This window comes from Stenella coeruleoalba, assembly GCF_951394435.1.
Source record: "Stenella coeruleoalba genome assembly, chromosome: 1".
In the NCBI taxonomy this organism is placed as follows: Eukaryota; Metazoa; Chordata; class Mammalia; order Artiodactyla; family Delphinidae; genus Stenella; species Stenella coeruleoalba.
In genome coordinates this window covers 60,106,174-60,127,433 of record NC_137169.1, presented here as the reverse complement: position 1 = coordinate 60,127,433, position 21,260 = coordinate 60,106,174, and the positions used below count along the sequence as shown (strand labels likewise).

Sequence of the window (21,260 nt, the reverse complement as noted above, 5' to 3'; positions counted from 1 at the left end):
TTTTTATTGATTCAATTTCAGATAATATATCCAGATAGTATACATTTCAGCATTTCAATGAGGAAGATGTCATTTTGAATTTGATTACTTTAAATACAGTTTTTGTTAGTTTTTGGATGATTCACAATCCCTATTCACAACTCAAGAATATTCTTGGGTTTACTCCATGATTGCATAATACACTTATTTTCCTTGTAAAGTGTTGGTTATAAATTTGTACTCTTATTTCACATAATTTTCCCTGGTTCAATCAGAGAGCATTTCTTTTAACTTCTCTTGTTGACACTATTGACAGAATCACCAAGGCACTTGACTACATTGAGATATATGCCATTCTTAGAAAAATCTATTTATGGAAAGGGAAACAGAGCTAATTAATTTCATTTATAGTACCCAGTCTTATTGCAATAATAAGAAATGGCAATGAGAGAAAAACTGCTTCCTTTGAAAACAGAGGCCAAGATAACTTATTTTATTGCTAGGAAAAGGAAAGTTTAAAAGCAAAGAAATGAGGTTTTATTTTATTTATTTATTTTTTTGTATGTGCAACATTGGAAATTGCTTTTTAAAGCCCTCGGTCAACAGATGTTGCACCTATAAAAGTGGAAACCCCAGTTTGATCCTCCTATCTAAAAAAACTCCATAATTATTTTCAGACATAAAACACCTTTTAATTGAATGATTCATCAAGGATTCCTTTCAAATTCCAGAGTTGGTGGAAATACAGTTTTATTTATTGGTCACAGTTCTCAATTTTGTACTTTAAAGTTTCAAGGAGAAACTCATTTAGAAGTATGTTTTAAAGTGAATTGAAATTGATTCCTAAAAGGATAGCTTATTATGGAATGATTGTTTTTCATATAAACTAAAGCATTTCCTCCACCTCTATTATTGCTTAGTTTGAATCAAAAATTTTCAATTTATGTAGGCACGATTCTGATGAAGATAATTGATTTAACTGTTCACTTTTAAAGTCAAATGATTCATTCATTCATTAGAAACAATTATCACGAGCCAGTTGGGAGTTGGTACTCTGCTAGAGGCTGGGAAAACTTTCTGGAGAAAATGATGCCAAAATTGAGTTGGCAAAAAAAAACAGTTGTTTTATTTTAAATGTTTAAGCTATTGTCTTTTAGCTGTGGCCCACTTTTCTAATATTCTACTTCGTAATTCTGAGGTTAACTACATTTTTTTTTTTTTTTTTTTTTTTCGGTACGCGGGCCTCTCACTGTTGTGGCCTCTCCTGTTGCGGGGCCCAGCCGCTCCGCGGCATGTGGGATCTTCCTGGATAGGGGCACGAACCCGTGTCCCCTGCATTGGCAGGTGGACTCTCAACCACTGCGCCACCAGGGAAGCCCTACTTTTCTTTTTTGATATGTGACTCTGCATCAGGCCCTGATGACTGGGTGTACTGGAGAGGGCTGGAAGGTTAGAGAAGGCAGAAGGGACTTGCTCATTCTACTTACTTCCTGGGAATTTAGTATCTCAACAGCAGCACTGCTCCTTGCAGTGACACTAAACTCCAGCAACAGCAGTTGTTTTCAGCTTGTATTTTTTCCACACAATTAGAACTAGCCTTATTAGATCCTTGAAGACATCAGCTGACTGGTGCCCCTATTTAGAGGTCTGAGTGGCAGCTTCAAGTTTTCATAATTCCTTATATTACCATCTTCCATTTGTCCCCTAAGCTAGAGGTGGTAGCTGCTTCCTAGAGTTATTACATCTGTGGTCCTTCAGAGTCCCCTTTCTGTCTTTCCAGTTTTCTAGTACATGATTGTCCATTCCTTATATTAAACTTTCTTTGTTACATACTTGATATAGTTTCTACCCCCTGCCTGGACCTTGGCTGATACAGAAACTGATGTGTCTCCAATCATTTTAAAAATTAGTTTCATTTCTCAAGTTTCTCTTGATATATCGATAACCTCTGGCAATGTCTGTGATCTATATAAATTCTATATGTGTATACACGCACACACTCTATGGCCTCAGTAGTTTTACAAATGCAGGAAATGGAAGCGTTACTAATTAGGATGCTTTAAATATCTTCCCTGAAAATGGAATGGCCTGTTATAAGATGACAAATTGTATTTTTATTACTCTGGTTTTCTTATAAGCTTTACTTGAAGAATAATTAACAAAATTTTATTAGCAAGTGTGGCAAACCTACATTGTAATTATCTATAAAGGAAATTACCAGATATGTAAATATAACGCTTGCCCCAGGTATACATGCATCCTAGGTAATTAAGGATGAGCACACCTTGGGCAAACTAGGGAGTTGAAATCATTGGCTCTTACGCTACTGGTAAAGTTTAATTTAATTCTAATCAATTTAAATTACAAGTTAAAACAGCACTCAGCTGTTTCAAATTTCTATGAAAACACATTCATATTATTTATAAAACCAAACAGATAGTCTATACAACGACTGGCATTTCTTCTCCGTTATTTTGCTCAGAGTGACTCCATTCTTTACTTGATTTATCCATTTGAAATTTTTGTTTGATTCTATGAAATAAAGTGAAAAAAGTCAACAGAAACAAATTCAGTTTGAATATTGAGATTAGAAATTCTTGCTTAGTGTGATCTGCAGCCTTATTAAGCATTTAAAATAGTGACTTGTAGAGTGCAGACTATTTTTTAAGCTTTTCTATAAAAAAGCTTTATAGAATATAAATCCTCTAATACAGTCCATGGATAGCTGAATTTATGAAATCTTTTTATAAAGATGGCTTGACATACTGTTTCAAATATTAGAGAGTTAAAACGATGTTACTGGGACTACCCTGGTGGACCAGTGGTTAAAAATCAGCCTTCCAGTGCAGGGGACTTGGGTTCGATCCCTGGTCTGGGAATATCCCACATGCTGTGGAGCAACTAAGCCCATGTGCCACAATTACTGAACCTGTGCTCTAGAGCCCGCATACCACAACTACTGAGCCCACGTGCTGCAACTACTGAAGCCCGCGTGCCTAGAGCCCGTGCTCTGCAACGAGAAGCCACCGCAATGAGAAGCCTGTGCACCACAAGGAAGAGTAGCCCTCGCTTGCCGCAACTCGAGAAAATTAGCTCACAGCAACAAAGATCCAACGCAGCCAAAAATAAAAACAAAACAAAACAAAACAAAAATGATGCTACTCATTTCCTGATGAATTCTCTGAACTTTTAAATTCAATCCATCTTTACATGTGTTTAAAAAATGTTTTTTTATCACAGAAAAATATATATTTTTTACTCTTTAAATATTTTTGTTGCTGTCATTTAGGTGTTTTGTTTTTTAAAATCCATGTTTTGTTCTTTAATCCAGAATTTGAATGGTCTGTAGTTTAGAAATATCTCTGTCAGTAACTGGACACATTAAATAGCTCAAAGAGTTGAAAATACTCTTAAAATGATCTCATCATGATGCCTCAAACTCTGGAGAATGAATCCTGGCTAATTTTAGGTGCAGAGGCAGGAAGACTTTCTTTAAGGACATGAAATAGATATTTAAAAATTACCCTTTATCTGATTACTTTTCCAGAAAAAACTTACAAAATATTAATAAGATGGTATTTCAAAATCACTTATTTCAAAATCACTCATATTCATATTTAATCCAAATTCCAGCAGGAGAGACAGAAGATACAGTTAAAAGGCAACATTTGAGGAGATAAGGACTGTTAATTTTTCAAAACTGATGAAAAACAGGAACCCATGGATAAAGTACACAAGAATAATGTATACCAACCTCATGCATGAGCACAGATGTAAAAAATATCCCTGACAGGATGGAACTGAATATAGTTTATATAGAAGGTCATGATCATCGTTATATCACGACCATGGACTCTAAGGCATACACAGAGCATTTCCCAGTCTGCTTTTAGCCTCCTCTGAGCTGAGCAATTTTCTCTTTCTGGCTTGCCTTAAAGCTTTCTTATTTTGCTTCTTATGACTGACTCTTTTGATGAATGTTCCCATAGCAGAGTTTTTGGGGGCTTTAAGTGACATTTTCCTGTATGCCACAGTTCCTCTCCTTTTGAGGGAAGGGGGAATGAAGAAAGGAAGTAAAGGAGCTTGGAAGCTAGAGCTAGTTTTGGGGGATGGTTAACCATGACCTCATACTATTACTGGATCCATCCTGTCTCCTCGGGGCTCTGCTACTCAATCTGCTCCATTTTCCAGTATTCTGGCTCATGGTGATTTGCTTTGGGGCTCCATTATTTCCTGCACCAGTTCAGGACAAATAGCAATTCTTAGTTCATTGGATAAATATATCTATACCTGAAATATAATCCTACCATACAGCTTTTGGGCCCCATGATAATCACTGAATCTGTTTTAGGGTCCCTGACCATTCCATGACATTGGGATCTTACTAATTATTATAACAGTGCGAAGAATGTACTACATAGAGTGTACAGAGGATTTTTAAGGATTGATGCTATCCAACTCCACACATCAACCTACTAGTGTCCCATCTCTGACCAGGCTCCAAATAATGCTCATTTGACCTCATTAAAAGAAAATGAGGGAAGGAAGAAAGAATATACCAAAAATATTAATAATGATTATATATGGGGATGAGGTCACAGATTACTTTTACTATCGTCTTTATGCTTCTTTTAACTTTCTAATAATTTTAAATGAACACTTATTAATTTTATATTGATAAAAAAGCCATGAAAGAAACACACATAAAAAAAGTTTTAAGAATCTATTATGTTCCCAGAACTTTGTCTAGTATCTTCTAGTGGTTATTCCTGTAGAAACATAAGATAATTTCTTTTGTTTACAATTTTTTATTGTTACCATAAGTAGCATCCATAAGTAGATATTTCTACTTCAGACCTTATTTGGGATATGTACCTTGCTTCTCTAGCAAGCAGACTTCTGTTTTCTTCATTAGGTTTTCTCATTCTCATTCTCATTTTTTTTTTTTTTTACTTACTGCCATCTCTTCACATCTGTCTCTTTACCATGACACACAAAATGAATCATCTAACAGTAATCTCCTAGGTGTCAATATCTAGCTACAGATTGGAATTTAATTCCCTTTCCTCCATATGCTCTTGTTTCTAGAAGCCTCTTATCAGAGCAAATTCTCTTATTTTCACATTAAAAATTGTTACTGTCAGAGAAATAACAGCTAGTCCCACACATATGATGAATAAAATTCAAATATTTGATTAAAAGTAAATAACATTAGAAATGTGAAGTTCCAGAAATATACTCCCCCCAACCCCGTCAAATAACTATTATCAAATAAAGCACCCCAGTAGAAATGCAAAAAAAAATTAAGAGACTTAACTTTGTGACAGGCATAAAATATTGGGAGTTCAAAAGTAAAAAATGTTTTTACTCAGATGATGATTTCTTAGACATCAGAAGCATAAGTCAAAATATGTATATTTAAAATTTACCTTTAGTAAGCTTATTTTCAAAAAATAAACATGCCCTATTCAACTTTGTCAATGCAAATATTTATAGTAAAATATTGATTCACAAAGTATCCATACAAAAGGCTTGCAAAATTATATACCTGACAGAACTGAAATTCATTTGAACATGCATTGTTTATTATAGATTCTCTTGCATGAAATTCTTTCAAAAAGTCTGTGAGATATATGGGTTTGATACCCTTATTTTATTGAAGAGGAAGCTGAGGATAGGGAGTGAGCTATAGACCCAAAGGTACCCAGCTAACCAGTGATGGAGTTGAAAGTTAAACCTCAGTCGTCTGAATCCATTGTCCATGTTCTTTCAACTACTAGGCCAAGCTACATGTCTTCATGGAATCATGGGTAGATCCTAACTTCTTAACAACTAATTTAAAAAACTACCAATAGTTTTGCCACTGTTATTCACCACCTTTACGTCTCTCTCTACCTGCACTAATAAATATCTCCTTTAAAAATGCCAGAGGTGCATTAAACTATGTACTGGGTCATTTTGCTCTACTGTGTTGAGGCCACCTTGCCAGCTGCCCTATAACACAGTTGGGTGTATCCAAAGCAGAGCAAGCTTGGCGGTGTGATGCAGCAGGCAGAAGGAAGCTCTGAAGTTTGTTTTTAGTGGACCTCTTTCAGTTTGCATATCATTTGGACTCTCAGAGCCTGTAGACTTGCTATGGGGTCACTATTAAGGTTATGGCTGGTGAGGTTCCTTCACAACAGAAATCGGGGATGAACTTCCAAGCATGGTGCTGGAGGGAAGACAGGACAGAGACTTATGCATGTATATGCAATGATAACTGGGTGATGGCACTGCCAGCAAGAGGAAGACGACTAATGCTCCCAGGGGGTATTGCCTGAGCCCAAAGAACCAACTGTCAGGTTCAGAATTGCAGATTTAACACAGGAGGCAGTATCAGCTGCAAACATCAGCCCAGAGGCCAGCACTTCTGAAATCCAGCCTGAGGACAGGGGGTCTCTTTTCCTCATGTCAGAAAGATATGTACCTTCCTTCGCACTCACTCAGATTCCATGTTAAGGAGACAAGCAGGGGAAGGCAAGAGGTTACAGAGAATTTCTATGCAGGGAAGATGAACACAACCTAAAGGGACCATGTAACTTCTAAAATTAGGTTTAACTTCTAATCATAGAAAAATAGAAGTCAGTTTTTACCCTCAATAAAGAGCTGATAGAGGCTGGGACAATGATCAAATTAGTTACGGTCAAAGTAAAACAAGTTAATTTTTTTGCACATTCAAGTTGTAGTGTGAATTATACCCTATCACCCCTATACATTGGCATTTACTGGGAATCACTTTTCCAGGCCCTGTACATTTTTTAACTTAATTCTCCTACAAACCTTGGATGGGAGGAACCATTATAATCTCCATTTTATAGAAAAGGAAAATGAGGGTTAGAGAGGTTAAGTCATTTTCACAAGGTCATGTAGCTAGTAACATAGCTGCAAAAGAAAAGCTGATTACACTCTTAAATGTTTCAATTTAAAAATAGTTAAAATACAATTTAGGTGAATTGATTTTTGAAATTTGAAGATGTTCAAGTGGAAGACCTCTGAGTAAAACAGGCTGCGTCTGCTGGTAAAAGAGTATTTTCTTTCTAATTTGCATTTGAGATTTTGGTTTTCAGGAACATTTAAAGAAAACTTAAGCCTAAAAGGAGTAGTCAAAATTCTGTCAATTTTGCTGGCAGTGAGGTCATAACATATGTTCACGAGAAAGACACTTTCAGTACAATTGGAAATAAAAGGCCATTGACCACTCCTCTCATGCTATGCCCATTAAGCAGCCAAAGCAGAAGTCTTCAAGGTATGGACTTTGAGTTAATCAAGTCTTGGTTTAATTCCTGTTCAACCACATAAAAGCTATGTAAGTCAGTGACCACCTTGAGCTTGTTTCCATGTTGCATGGCAACATGGCAAATCAGGATTAAATAAGGCAACATATATAACACTCTGAACATGGTGCCTGCTATATAGGTGGTGCTCAAAACTGACACTTTGCATCTGCCTATCCGTACCCCCGCTTTTAAAGTTAATCCTAATATTATTCAATTCCCTGTAGCTTACTATACAGATAAACAATCACTTTAATTCCAGATTTTATTTCATTTAGCAAATGTAAATGTGCACCTGATGATTTAATGCCTGGGGTTATCAAGACAGAGCAAAAGAAATAATCCCCTGGGATATATTTATCAAATTTAGAAAATGCATTTGCTTACCAGCTCACTGAATTCATTATTGCCTAGGTCAAGTCTTTCCAACTGGGCCAGTTTGTGCATTGACCTATAACAGATGGAGAAAAATATTATTGTGAGGCAGTGCATGACACATTGCTCCAAAAGACATTCCACCCACCTCCCTATCAGATTTACCTGGGTGTATAGTGCACAGATACGGGGGTATTTTTTAAGGAGAAGTAAGTTGCAAATATACAGTAACATATGCAAACTGCTGCCTGAAAACCTTTAGTAGCTTACCATGTTTCCAAATGCCAGTCTATGGATGGAGTTCTGGCCTGGATGCTTAATGAAAATCTGGGAAGCTTGTTAAAAATCTATACCAATAGGAGGTACCAATTGGGGCTCCAAAATCCATATTTTTAAGAATCCCCACAGGTTTTGGAAACCAACGGATAAACCCAATTCTTAGTAAAGCGTTCTAAAATTTCACAATATGGCCACAAATTCATCATTAATCTTGTCATTTTTCACTTCCTTAAATGAAATTCTGTTATAGAAAAACTTTTTTATCTTCTTTTATTGAGATATAGTTGATTTATAATATTATGTAAGCTTCAGATGTACAACATAGTGATTCACAATTTTTAAAGGTTATATTCCATTTATAATTATTATAAAATATTGGCTATATTCCTTGTGCTGTACTTTATATCCTTGTAGCTCATTTATTTTATACATAGTAGTTTGTACCTCTTAATCCCCTACCCCCAACCTTTGTACTCATTGTCTCCTAAACATATTGGCTTGAATGATGCTGCAGCTTTTAACAACCTTAAACCTCGGGCAAGAGTTGGTGCCAAAGATTAGACGTATCTTAGCACATGCCATGTGTAATCAGCATTTACCAAACCATTCTCAAGTATAACATACAACATAAGAGAAGAGAGCATTTTTCTGATTTTCAAGTTTTTTATCTCCCTACTAACCAGAATGCTGTCTCCAACTTTTGACTATACAGAAATTCTGGAGGCATTGTTGACTCAAATCTCAAAAAATTTTCATTCCTTCATCTTTAAAATTCATGTAGTAATTATCTTATAGGGCTTTTATGAGTAGCAAATGAAATACTACTGTAATTCAGACTCTGGCAGGCACTCATAAATGCAAAAAAATGTGTGTACTCTTTCTTCACTCAGCAACTGTTACTGAAAGATTATTATGAGTTAGACAATCTTCTGGGGTCTGGGGAATAGCACTGGATGAAAAGAAACAAAAATTCCTCCTCAAAAGTACTTTACATTTCAGTGGAGATGATAATGACAATAAATAAAACAATTAAGTAAAATAAAATAATATACTAGAAGGTTATAAGTGCTATGAAGAACACTTAAGAAGAGGAGGAAGATAGGAAGAATTCATATAACATGACTGCAATTTTTAATAGGGTAATCAGGTCTCACTGAGAAGAAATATGAGCCAATGCTTAAAGGAAATGAAGGAGCACCCTAGTGCCTAGACTCTGAAGCAGGGACACGTTGCTTGCTTGAAGACATCCTAGGTAACCAGTGTGGCTGAAGTAGACTGAGGGACAGGAGAAGTAAAGACATGATAATGGGGAGTTAGAAAACATGGGGTCTTATAACCCAAGACTTTGGCTTTGATTTTGAGTAAAATGGAGGGTCACTGAAAGGCTTTGATCAAAGGTATATTGAAGTGACTTGTTTTAAAAGGATACCTATGATTTCAGGCTTGTAGACAGACCGAGGAGGACGAAGGTGGAAGCTGGGAGATCAAACAGGCAGTTAATGGAAAATGCCAAATGAGAGGTGACAGTGGTTTGGTCAGGTTGGTGGCAGCGGACGGGGTGAGAAGTGGCTGGATTCTGGACATACTTAACATTAGATTCAAATGTTTTGTTGATGAAATGATTGTGGGGAGTAAGAGAAAGTAGAGTCAAATGTGATTAAAAGTGTGTTTTGGTCTGAACAACTAGAAGGATGAAGTGTAATTGACTGATGGAGAAGACAGGGTGAGCAGGGTTTTGGGTTCATCAAAAGCTTGGTTTTAAATGTTCTCACCCCTGTCCATCCCCCCTCAAATTTCCTCCTCAAAAGATAAATATGTGAAGTGATGGATGGGTTAATTAATTAGATGAGAAGAATCCTTTCATAATGTATACTTCCATTAAATCATCACAATGTACTTTAAATATCCTACAATTTTATTTATCAGTTATACCTCACCTCATAAGGTTGAAAAAAAAAGAAATGCTAAATTAGAAATTTCTATTGTAAAGCCAACTAGAGATGTCAAGCAGGAAGTTATATACACAAGTCTGGAGTTCAGGGAAGAAGTCCAGGCAAAATAGATCATTAGAGCATGGTCAGCATACAGACGGTATCAAGCCTTGAGCATGTGAGATCACCAAAGGAATGAGTGTAGATGAGAAGATAATAGGTCTAAGAAGACATGAGGATGAGCCAGGAAAGAAGACAGAGAAGCTATTAGGATCACAAGAGAAAAGCCAGAAGAGTGTGAAGAACTGGAAGTCAAGTAACGATGGCGTTTCAAGTTGGAAGAAATAACAAATTGTTAGAAAACTTGATGATATACCTGAGAAATGACCACTTGATTGAACAACACGTAGATTAGTGATGACTTTGAGAAGATCAGTTTTCTGTTTTAAGCTTTTGCTAATGCTCTTTTTCTCCCGTTCAATATGCCTTTATCCATACATCTTCAATACTCTTTATTCAATAACATAAACATATTGATTTCCTACTATCTCTCAACTTTTAAGGTTATCAGGATGAAAGGTGTTTTTCCTATTACCAGGTAGCTCATAATCTTGAAAGAAAATGGTTAAGACAATGGGCCATGTTTACCCAATAGACTAAATGCCATAGAAAATATATGTGTAGGATTCTAAAGAAGTGCTTTTTCAGCGTTGGGGAGTGGGAGTAAAAAATAGGAGACTCGGGCTTCACTGGTGGCGCAGTGGTTGAGAGTCTGCCTGCCGATGCAGGGGACGAGGGTTCGTGCCCCAGTCCAGGAAGATCCCGCATGCCGCGGAGCGGCTGGGCCCGTGAGCCATGGCCACTGAGCCTGCACGTCCGGAGCCTGTGCTCTGCAACGGGAGAGGCCACAACAGTGAGAGGCCCGCGTACCACAAAAAAAAAAAAAGAAGAGACTCTACTGACCCTTCACTTTGTAGCAGTTGATCAGGCTACAGAATCAGAAGAGATGGATGTTTTTTGGAAGAGACATCAAAGGGGGGCATTGAAAGAGATCAAAGCCCATTTAAGAAACTGCAGGTTAGTAAGAATGGTAAATAAGAAACATAGTAAGAAATAAGAAATAATATGTAGACAAGGGCCAGATCATGAGATCATCCATGTTAAACAAAGAAGTTTGAGTTTTAGCTTGAAGGCAATGGAAGCTTTAAGATTTAGATAGGGAAGATATATCAAATTTTTATTTTAGAAAGATCACTTTGGCAGCTTGGAGTGGTGTGGGAAATGTGGAGAAGATGTGCTAGCAAAAAGGTCAAATAAAAGACTGTCCTGAAATCTATGTGGGATATAATTGTGGCCAGAAATAGGACAATGGCAGTATGGATGATATGGCGGGAACTATGAGGGATGCACTGGTAAAGACATACTTGGTAATGATGATAGTTGGTTGGATGTGGAAGGTAAAGAAGAGGAAGGAATTGAAGCTAGTTTCTGGATTGAGTAGCACTGTGGGAATGTTGCAAAGGAATAAGTCTAAGGTGGAGAGAGCTGGATGTAGTGAATACTTTTTTAAATACTATAGAGAATTTGAGGTGAATGTGTGAGTCCTATGTTAGGAGAAAATTGTGTGTGTGCACGCATGGTCACACACGTGCACATGTGCGCCTGTGTAAGACTGGAGCTCAGGTAAAAGGTCTTGACTAGAAATAAATATTTGAAAAATAAATAAGTGATGTTTCTTGTCTACTCCACCACAAAGTTATCTCTCCTTTTAAACCCACATACTATCTGCTTTCTTTTCCATGATTTATTTGGCATTGGTCACTAACTTTCTTGAATTGTTAGTTTTTTCATATATATATATATATATATATATGTCTCCTTTACACTTCAAGATGCCCAGAAGGGTCTGTGTGGGATCACTAGCAGTCCAAAGATGGTTGTGAAACATTGGCCAGCATTGTAAGAACATCTGACTCACCTCTTGCCAAACCTATACCACTGAATAGGTGCTTCTAGTGGAAGGGGCAGTAGTGGCTGTGCTCCATGAAGAGAGAATTAGATTTTCTTCTGAGCCTGGGAATACTGAGGAGTGGCAGATTCTCTCAAGCTTTGTTTCTAGACCACATTGTCGTCCAACAAACAATGAGCACCAAAACTTTGGGAACCAAGGTGAAGGACCAAGTGACCAAGCATGGCAATGAATGAAAAATGACCACAGGAGTAGTAAAGCCACCTGCATTTGACTTGACCATGTAGCCTTAGGCAAAAAGTATTCTAGTGAGAACCATCATGAGCTGAAGACCAGAAGCCTTTCCACAACTTCCTGAACTCTAGGAACTCTGTAGTTCTCACTGATCTCCAAGATGTGTATCACATAAACCTGAGAATATACATTTTTTCTAGCCATGGTGGTTAAAGAGAAAGACACAATTATTTTTATTAAATGAAGACATGAGTGATGTCTTGTACTTGAGTGTCCTAAAGTAAATTTTATTAGTTCTGGGACTTATCTCTTTTTTCTAGGTTAAATATTGGTGATCTTTTAAATCATTTCTTACATGATGGGGTTTCCAGAAACCTAAACACCCTGATCATCTTTATCAAAGCTTCTCTTCCAAACAGGATGAGATACAAACCTGGCACTTTTATTTTTATAGATAAAGCTTTACTGGAACATAGTCATGCCCATTTGTTAACATATAATCTATGGCTCTTTTGCACTGCAATGGCAGAATTGAGTAGTGAGACAGACCATATGGACCACAGAATCTGAAACATTTCTATCTCTGAAGGCCAACTGGCACTCAGAATTAAACACTGTTCTTTAGACGTGGGCTGACCAAGACAATGTATAAATGTATCTATTATGTCTTATGTTTCTATTAGTGTAGTTTGCTTGATTCCTTTTGTATGGGGATAGGTAGCCTCTCTGCCACCTCTAAGACCTTTTCTTTTCCCATCCTAGTTTTAGGCTATTGCTTTTGAAATATTTGACTCATAAATTCATACACAAAACTATATTTTAAGTTTATAACATAGCTTCCTACGATTCCTTTGCCATTCTTTTGAATGAGCAACAATTTTCCTTTTGTTTGCTCCGGAACAACAATGACAAAAGGCTTTCCCATGAGGTTCTCTAAACTATTTCCTGAAGCTTATTTAAGTTCTGTTTTTTAAAATTTTATTTTATTTTTTTAAATTTTTTTGCGGTATGTGGGCCTCTCACTGTTGGGGCCTCTCACTGTTGTGGCCTCTCCTGTCGCCCAGCACAGGCTCTGGACACGCAGGCTCAGTGGCCATGGCTCACGGGCCCAGCCACTCCGTGGCATGTGGGATCTTCCCGAACTGGGGCACGAATCCGTGTCCCCTGCATCAGCAGGGGGACTCTCAACCACTGCGCCACCAGGGAAGCCCAGTCTGTTGTTTAAAATATCTTTTCTTCTATTTTAATTTTATCTTATTTTATTTTCTTGATCTTAGTTTCCATTAATTACTATCACCAAAGTTTCATTCTATCATTACATTCTTACTTCCATTTTTTTTTTTTTTTTTTTATTATTTATTTTTTTGCGGTACGCGGACCTCTCACTGTTGTGTCCTCTTCCGCTGCGGAGCACAGGCTCCGGATGCGCACTCCCAACGGCCATGGCCCAGCCGCTCCGCGGCACGCGGAATATTCCCGTACCAGGACACGAACCCGCGTCCTTACTTCCATTTTTAAAGTTACTTTCCAATATGATTTCTTACATATCTTTAAAATTTTACACTCTTATTTCTGCTTTTTGAAAATGTCATTCTATATTATTTCTTACATTTTACACCTTTCAAAATGACTGTCTTTACCCACAAGATTTTAGACAGTCTATAATGCAGCCTGTTGCTTTTCTTGTTCGTGTGCTAGTTACTAAACTATAATCATTGTCAAATTGTCCAAAAAAAGTTCCTTTCAGATGAAATATGTAATAGGTTTTTAATTTAATTAGGACACAAACAAGTAAGGCTTTGTCAGAAAAATAAAATAGAACTCATGGTATTTTTATGTTAGTAGTGTTTGTGAGCATTTATTCATTCACTTTGTGCTTCCTTATGGCAGGTGCCACGTGGACATTGAAGTTACAAAGATTTCTGGGATGCAGGGTTTCTCAACCTTGGCACTATTGACATTTTGGGCCAGTTAATTCTTTGATATAGGGGACTACTTTGTGCACTGTAGGATGTTTAGCACATCTTACATAGTCTCTACCCAGAAAGACCTATTTTTAAAATGGGAATGACCTTTCAATGAATAATTACTTCACAGGGTGATAAATGCTAGGATAAAAGTATGTATAGATTGCCATAGGAGCTCAGAAGAAGGAACATTTGACAGTTTGGTAATTATGGAAAACTTTATGAAAAGGTGAAGTTTGAGCTGGGTTTTGGAGAACGTTGCTATATGAGTCATATATGTGAAAAGAAAGAATGAAAATGCTAAAAGAGTACATCTGAAGCTGAGGTTTTTCTGTGATTATAGCTTAAGTCCACAATACTAACATGTATCCTTAAAGAATGTAAGAGATTTTCGTCCAAAGTGAAGAAATTCTAAAAATTCCCATTGCACGAATCCCTGTCATTCTATCCTCATGGCTGGATAAGGGGATATCTGGGATGCAGCTATCTTGTGCATTGTAGGATGTTTAGCAGCATCCAAGGCCTCTACCTACCTAATATCAGTAGTAATCTCTGCAGTTTTCAGATGTCTCCAGACATTGTCAAATGTTCCCAGGGTAGAGGTTAGGGGGGCAAAATTACTTCTAGTTGAGATCCACTGTGCTAGAGGAATATTCCAGGCTTTTATCTCCTCTCCTTGCTGATTCCTTGGAGGGTGAGCCTCTTATATCCATTTGTTTACCTCCTTACTCTACTAGGTGGGGTCCCACGTGGCCTGTTCTTATGCACTTCAAGCAGTCTACTTGATTACGTACTCATTTGACTGTACTCCTTTGTCCTTACAGTAAACACATGGGCCTGGGGCCTACCTCTATGTCCCAACACAGGAATCTGACTGGTGTGACTTCCCCTTACAAATGGCTTGAAGGCATGATCACTGCCATAGGTTAGGGAGAAAATATCAGGACTTGTTACAGTTTGGGTCACATTCTCTATCAGTTATGCCTACAATTTGATCATCTCCTGTCTGAACCAAATATCTTTCTGATTATTTAGACTCATTTGTAAAGTTCACCTAGTTATCTGAATGAGCAAGTTCTAATGAAATTGGTTGTATTAAATGATGTTTACCAACCTATGTTCATATTATACATGTAAAAATTGTAGAAATGTATAAAGTTTCCATGATTGTTACATTTATCATTGCTGCTTCTCTTGCCTGTAATGTTCTAACTCGTAAATCTTCTCATAGCTGGCTCCTTTTCAACTCAGCTCATATTTTTCCTCCTTATATCCCCTTTACCCAAAATTAAATCTCTTTCCCATCTTCATGTTATATATTGCCCTGTTCCATTTTCTTCTTAACACTTACCACTGAAAATATTTAATTTAATTTTTTAGGTTAATTTTATATTTTAATATTTAATCCTGAAAATTAAAACTTGTTTACTTGCTAATTATTTTCCCCCTACTAGACTGAAGCTTCATGAGAGCAAGTAAGTTGTTGATCTTACAAATAGCTTCTCAAACAGTTTGTTTAATGAAGATATTCATATGTGCGTGAATGAATAACTCTTTACCAGTGAGCTGTTTGAATTCTAGAATATTTACAAAGAAAAACCACTCAATTTTATCAGACATCTACAGTTAACTAACAGTTGCCAAGGAGGCAGCTATAATTAATTAACAGTTGCCAAGGAGATATCCTGATAGGCCTGTTTTAATGAATATTGTAATGAATATACATTAGCTTACTTATTGTAAACTATGCTTGATGATAAAGGCAGATAAGGCTGAGATTCATCCGTCCCAGGATATCTGCATCTTGTGTTAAGTTGACTTCCTGACATTTTCAATAGTAGGTTTTAAAAAATCCAAATAATAAAAAATACTAAGTGAAATATTTAGGTGAGTTTTTCATTTGTTTGGATATCTGAAATATAGCAACAAAACTCTAAATGGAGAGTAGTTTAGGGCATAGACTCTGAATTCAGACAACCTGGGTATAAATCCTGATTCTACCACTCACTTAGCTGTTTGACTTTAAACCAGTAAGAACATCTTTGCACCTCAGTTTTCTCATCTGTAATATGGGAATGATAATAAGAATCCTTACATCATAAGGTTATTTTGATGATTAAAATAGTTAATACAGGTAAAGCACATAAATTGTGATTGACATATGGTAGGTGTTCTTTAAGAGTTAGGTATTGAAATACTTACAGAAGAATTTCAGAGTTGGAAATATTTTGAGAGATTATTGAGGTCAGAGTTTCTTGAAGTTTTCCTAAGGACTTATAAATGTTGCATGATTTAAAAAAAATTTCAGATGGTCAGTACATTTTGGCAAATCTTGCTTAAAAAATGTTAAATAGATTTCTTATCAGTAGGACTTCTTATAAAACATACAAATGTTCATTGTGATTATTTAACAGATTCAATTAGTTTAGACAATTTCCTGTTTATGTGACCAAAAACATTTTTCTTTTCTTTCCCACAGGACATTTCTTAGACTAGGAGAACACTGTAAATACTTTTTTGCAGATGATGAAATTGAGTTCTTGTCCATCCCAGTCCATGGAATCATGGACATACTTAGTCCACGAAAACACAGGCATGTGTGTTTCCCTATAATGAATATAGGATTTAAATTTGATCGAATCATCCTCTTTTGTCTTCTTGAAACTCTGACCTGTCAGGCCCTGCATCTTAACTCCCAATATTCACTTCAGGCTCTTCTTGCATTTATGACTGTTTTGGACATGCTTCCCTGGTTTGACTTTCACATTCTCCTTAAAAGACCATATTGATTTTTGCCATTTGGCCTTATGCACAGCAACCTCAGGAAAAAGAAGTGCTCCCTTCTTACTAGAGGAGACTTGGTGACTTGTTCAACGTCACACAGAAAGTTAATGACAGAGCTGGCACAGGATCTCTTTTCACAGCAGTGGCCAATCATCTAAACCTGGCCTGGACTGTTTGGCTTGGCCATTGTTTAAATATTAATGTTTTTTGAAAAGAATATTTTCTAGAGCTCACTGTAGTCTATGCCAGGGGTCAAGAAACTTTTTCTATTAAAGGCTAGACAAGAAGGGTTTCATGCTCTATAGGCCATATGGTCTCTGTCTCAACTACCCAGTTCTGCCATTGTAGTGCAATGGACATGGCTGTGTTCCAATAAAGCTTTATTTATAAAAAAGGGGCCACCAAATTTGGACCATAAGCTATAGTTTTCCAACCCCTGGTCTACATCAGTCCTTAAGATCTTACATGTAGATAGCTCCGTGGGTTTATGATATAAGCTTGGTCCCTAAGAATATTTAAGTTTTTAAAACCTGATACAATAGATAAATTAAGGACTAGAAATATTTATTATGAGGTAATTGCCACTAGATAACTATATTTATATACTATTTGAAATTCTCATTTCTTAGGGTACATGTTACTGGAATCTAGGGACATTTATTCTTAATACTGTCCTTTGGTTGCATTTATGAAAATTAAGTCCTTACTAGCATGCTATTACTTTATAGCATTTATCCAATTGCAAATCTGGTAAAAGATTCCAATTGGAGCAATGACGGGAAATAACACAATATCTTGGTGCATCTGTCACTCTGATAAAATTATACAGTCTATGATTTGCTTTTTATCAGATTCAGAGGTTTTATCTAGTCAAGTGTACAATTACTTCTGAAGCCACATAAAGTTGGCAGAATTTTGTTTCTCCATAAATTCCCAGTGCAATAACATGGGTTTGCTGACTCTCACAAGATTCTGCAAATTTTTGGCATGGGCTTATTCATTCCATCTTTTAACTTGTCTTTCAAATGTTCTCAAACACTCTCTAATTAGTGGCTATTCATGTCACAAGGATAGGAAAACTCCCCTCAGTTGCTACCGTCCAATGTTTCTCTCGTATTGGAACTTAGGGAAAGAATATACTATCTTTCTACTTAATCCATGTCCTATGTTAAATGGACATTTACATTTTATACTTTGGACCTACTGATTCTACCATGTTCTCTTGTTCACAATCTTTCTTTAAATGAACTTTGTATTATACATTTTTTTTTTTTTTTTTTTTTTTTTGCGGTATGCCGGCCTCTCACTGTTGTGGCCTCTCCTGTTGCAGAGCACAGGCTCTGGATGTGCAGGCTCAGCGGCCATGGCTCACGGGCCTAGCCGCTCCGCCACATGTGGGATCTTCCCGGACCGGGGCACGAACCCCTGTTCCCTGAATCGGCAGGCGGACTCTCAACCACTGCACCGCCAGGGAAGCCTTGTATTATACATTTTGAAGTAAATCATTCCTTACAACACAAGTACTAAAGACAAGAAGGCCCAGGAATTGATATTCTTTAAAAATGCAAGTAGCAGCATACCTCATGTTGAAGAAACATAAACTTATTATATTTACACACAAGGAAAAATTTAAAATCCATTGTCCAGTAACATAATATAATTTCTCTGATAAAATGTTTTCTATAAAGATTCTCCCTTAATGGCCTACATGAGAAAATAATCTTAAAAAAAAGAGTGGATATATGTATATGTATAACTGATTTGCTGTACACCTGAAACTGATACAACATTGTAAATCAACTATACTCCAATAAAAATTTAAAAAAAAATCTTCCTCGATTATTACTATATCTTAAGCCAATGTCACAGCTACAATATTTATGTACTCTCCATCATTTCAATTCAACTTTCCCCTAAGAACAGCAACAAAAAGCTAAACTGGCTTCTTGGATCTCCCAGAAGGATACGTAACCAAACTAAACATCTATTATTCTGTCAAAGAATATTGGGAAGACAATTTTTTAGAATTCGTCTAATTAAGCAATTTGTGAATGCTTCTAATTAACATGTTTCTCCTTGCAGTATTTAAATTTTTAGAATAAATATTTAAAATATATAATTTACATCAAGCTGTCACATTATTTTGAGTATTTCCTTGGGAAATATTTTTTCCTTTTAAATATTCAACATTTAAAAGTTTAAGCTGATTTCATGATGTCTTATTAGAAAACTTTTCTTTCCTATAACTATGTATCTTTAATTTAATGCATAACATGAAAAAAATTCTGTATGAAGAAATAAACTTACAAGTAACCTCTCAAGAATAGCTTTAGTTTATATAGTAAGATAAACTTCTCCAGTGAAATAGATTAAAGTATAAAATAGAACCTTATGAACAGCAACCAGCTGTAAGACAAATTCTGCACTCCTCTAATTAGATTGAGGAGAAGACTGAATTTCATTCCTCTCTCTCTAGTCTTCTTGGGTTTATGACCAGAACCAGTCATTCATTCACTCTGAACGTGAGTTTTCCCACTGGCCAAAAATTATTGTGCATTCCTAACTCATGACAATGCAGTAAAGATAAAATTGTAAGACTTTTTGAACTCTTTCTGGAGAAACGGTGCCATATGAGCAGAAACCATGACAATTATCTCTGTGTATGGTCACACTTCAGGAACTGAAGCTCCTGGCTTGCACTGAAGCAGTCTAATCAAGAGGTTATGGGAAACATAATCAGCTATGAAGATGCTCATTTTCACTAGAATATGCTGCAACCTACATTATAAGCTCATGAAGAGATTTCAAACGCTACTGAAAAACTACTCAGGCACAGTTAAGCTATTTTAAAACTCATAGATAACTGAGCAGGGAAAAACAAGTTTCTTTCCTAAGAGACTCTTCACACACACACACACACACACACACACACACACACACACACACACACATACACAGGCTCATTGTTTCAGGCTCATTATTTCTTCCTATTATTCAATGAAAAAATTACAACTTGTCACTTTGGGCTTTGTAAATATTAATTCATGTACTTTTATGTAAATCTGGCCTTAGATTGTTGATACCCTGACTAATGTAAAATACAGAAACAACCTGTGACTAAGATGTCGGAGAATTTGACCTTTAGCAGATAAAGGCCTTTGAAAATAATCTGCCAAGGTAGCCATGGCTGGTTTCCCAGGCAACTGTCATTTCCTTTCCCTTTCTTCCTTGCCAGTGGTATCTGCCCTGCATCAGAGACTGGAAATCCCAAATAGTCATGAGGCAAACCTCCTCTGCAGCTAGGATATGAGCATATGACTCAGTTCTGGCCACTAGAACAGGAAGAGGAGGAGAAGAGATTCTGAGGGAGATCCTGAGAAAGATTTTTCCCCTTGGTTTAAAAGAGGGAGAGAGGCATGAGAACTTTTTTACCTGTCCCTCTTTTTCCTCTTTTTTTCATGGTTGAATGAGAATGTGATGTCTGGAGTTGCAGCAGACACTATGAAACCATGAGGTAACAAGTTCAAGGATGAAAGCCAACATGCTGGGAATAGCAGTGTAGAAAAATCGAAAAAGACTGAGCCTTTGGTAAAATCATTAAGCTACTGAAACAAACCCTGGAACTGCTTATCTTGAGACTTTGTTATGGACAACAAGGTACCTATTATTTAAAAAGTCACTTTTACTCAGAATTCTGTTTCTTATTGCCAAAAGCATACTTCTAAATACACTCATTCTACTGAACTATTAGGTACCTAAAAGAGCATCACATGGTTTGTTGGTGGCAGACCTAAAGTAAAAATAGAGGTCTTTTAAGGCCCAGAGGTGTCTGATACACCACACATTAAAAAAATTCCTTATTTATTAATTTGAGTTTTAGTAGATTTTAGGCAAAAAATATAAAAGAAATAGTTTTAAAACTTTTGTTCTTGATTAGAAAAAAACTTTTTGATAATACTAAGCTAGCAAAGAAATGAATATATTACTACTTAATTAAATTAAGTACAAAGGTGCTTTTGGGATCATGAGAGATAATGTGCATTGACATCTATACACTAATATGTATAAAATAGATAATAAGAACATGCTGTATAAAATATTAAATTAAATTTAAAAAACAGAAAATATGTATAAAAGTATTTGCATAGCCTTTGCAGCTTTAATTGATTTTATTTTTTTCCACTTTTATTGAGCTATAACTGAAATATAGCACTGTATAAGTTTAAGGTATACAGCATGATGATTTGACTTATATATATCATGAAGTGATTACCACAATAAGTTTAGTCAACATCCATCATCTCATGTAGATACAAAATAAAAGAAAAAGGAAAAATATTTTTTCCTGTGATGAGAACTCTTGTTATTTACTCTCTTAACAACTTTCCTATATAACATACAGCAGTGTTCATTATGTTAATCATGTTAT

At 36.2% G+C, this 21,260-nt stretch overlaps 1 protein-coding gene across 2 annotated transcripts in view; it reads right to left on the bottom strand.

Annotated features, from left to right (window-relative positions):
* The window catches only part of LOC307182241 (leucine-rich repeat-containing protein 7-like), a 395,705-nt gene that overhangs the window by 64,738 nt on the left and 309,707 nt on the right, over nt 1-21,260 (bottom strand). For both annotated transcript variants that reach the window (XM_079913466.1, XM_079913467.1), the window contains exon 8: nt 7,680-7,743. In XM_079913466.1, the coding sequence (XP_079769592.1) occupies nt 7,680-7,743 (64 nt within the window). The remainder of the gene's footprint in view (nt 1-7,679; nt 7,744-21,260) is intronic.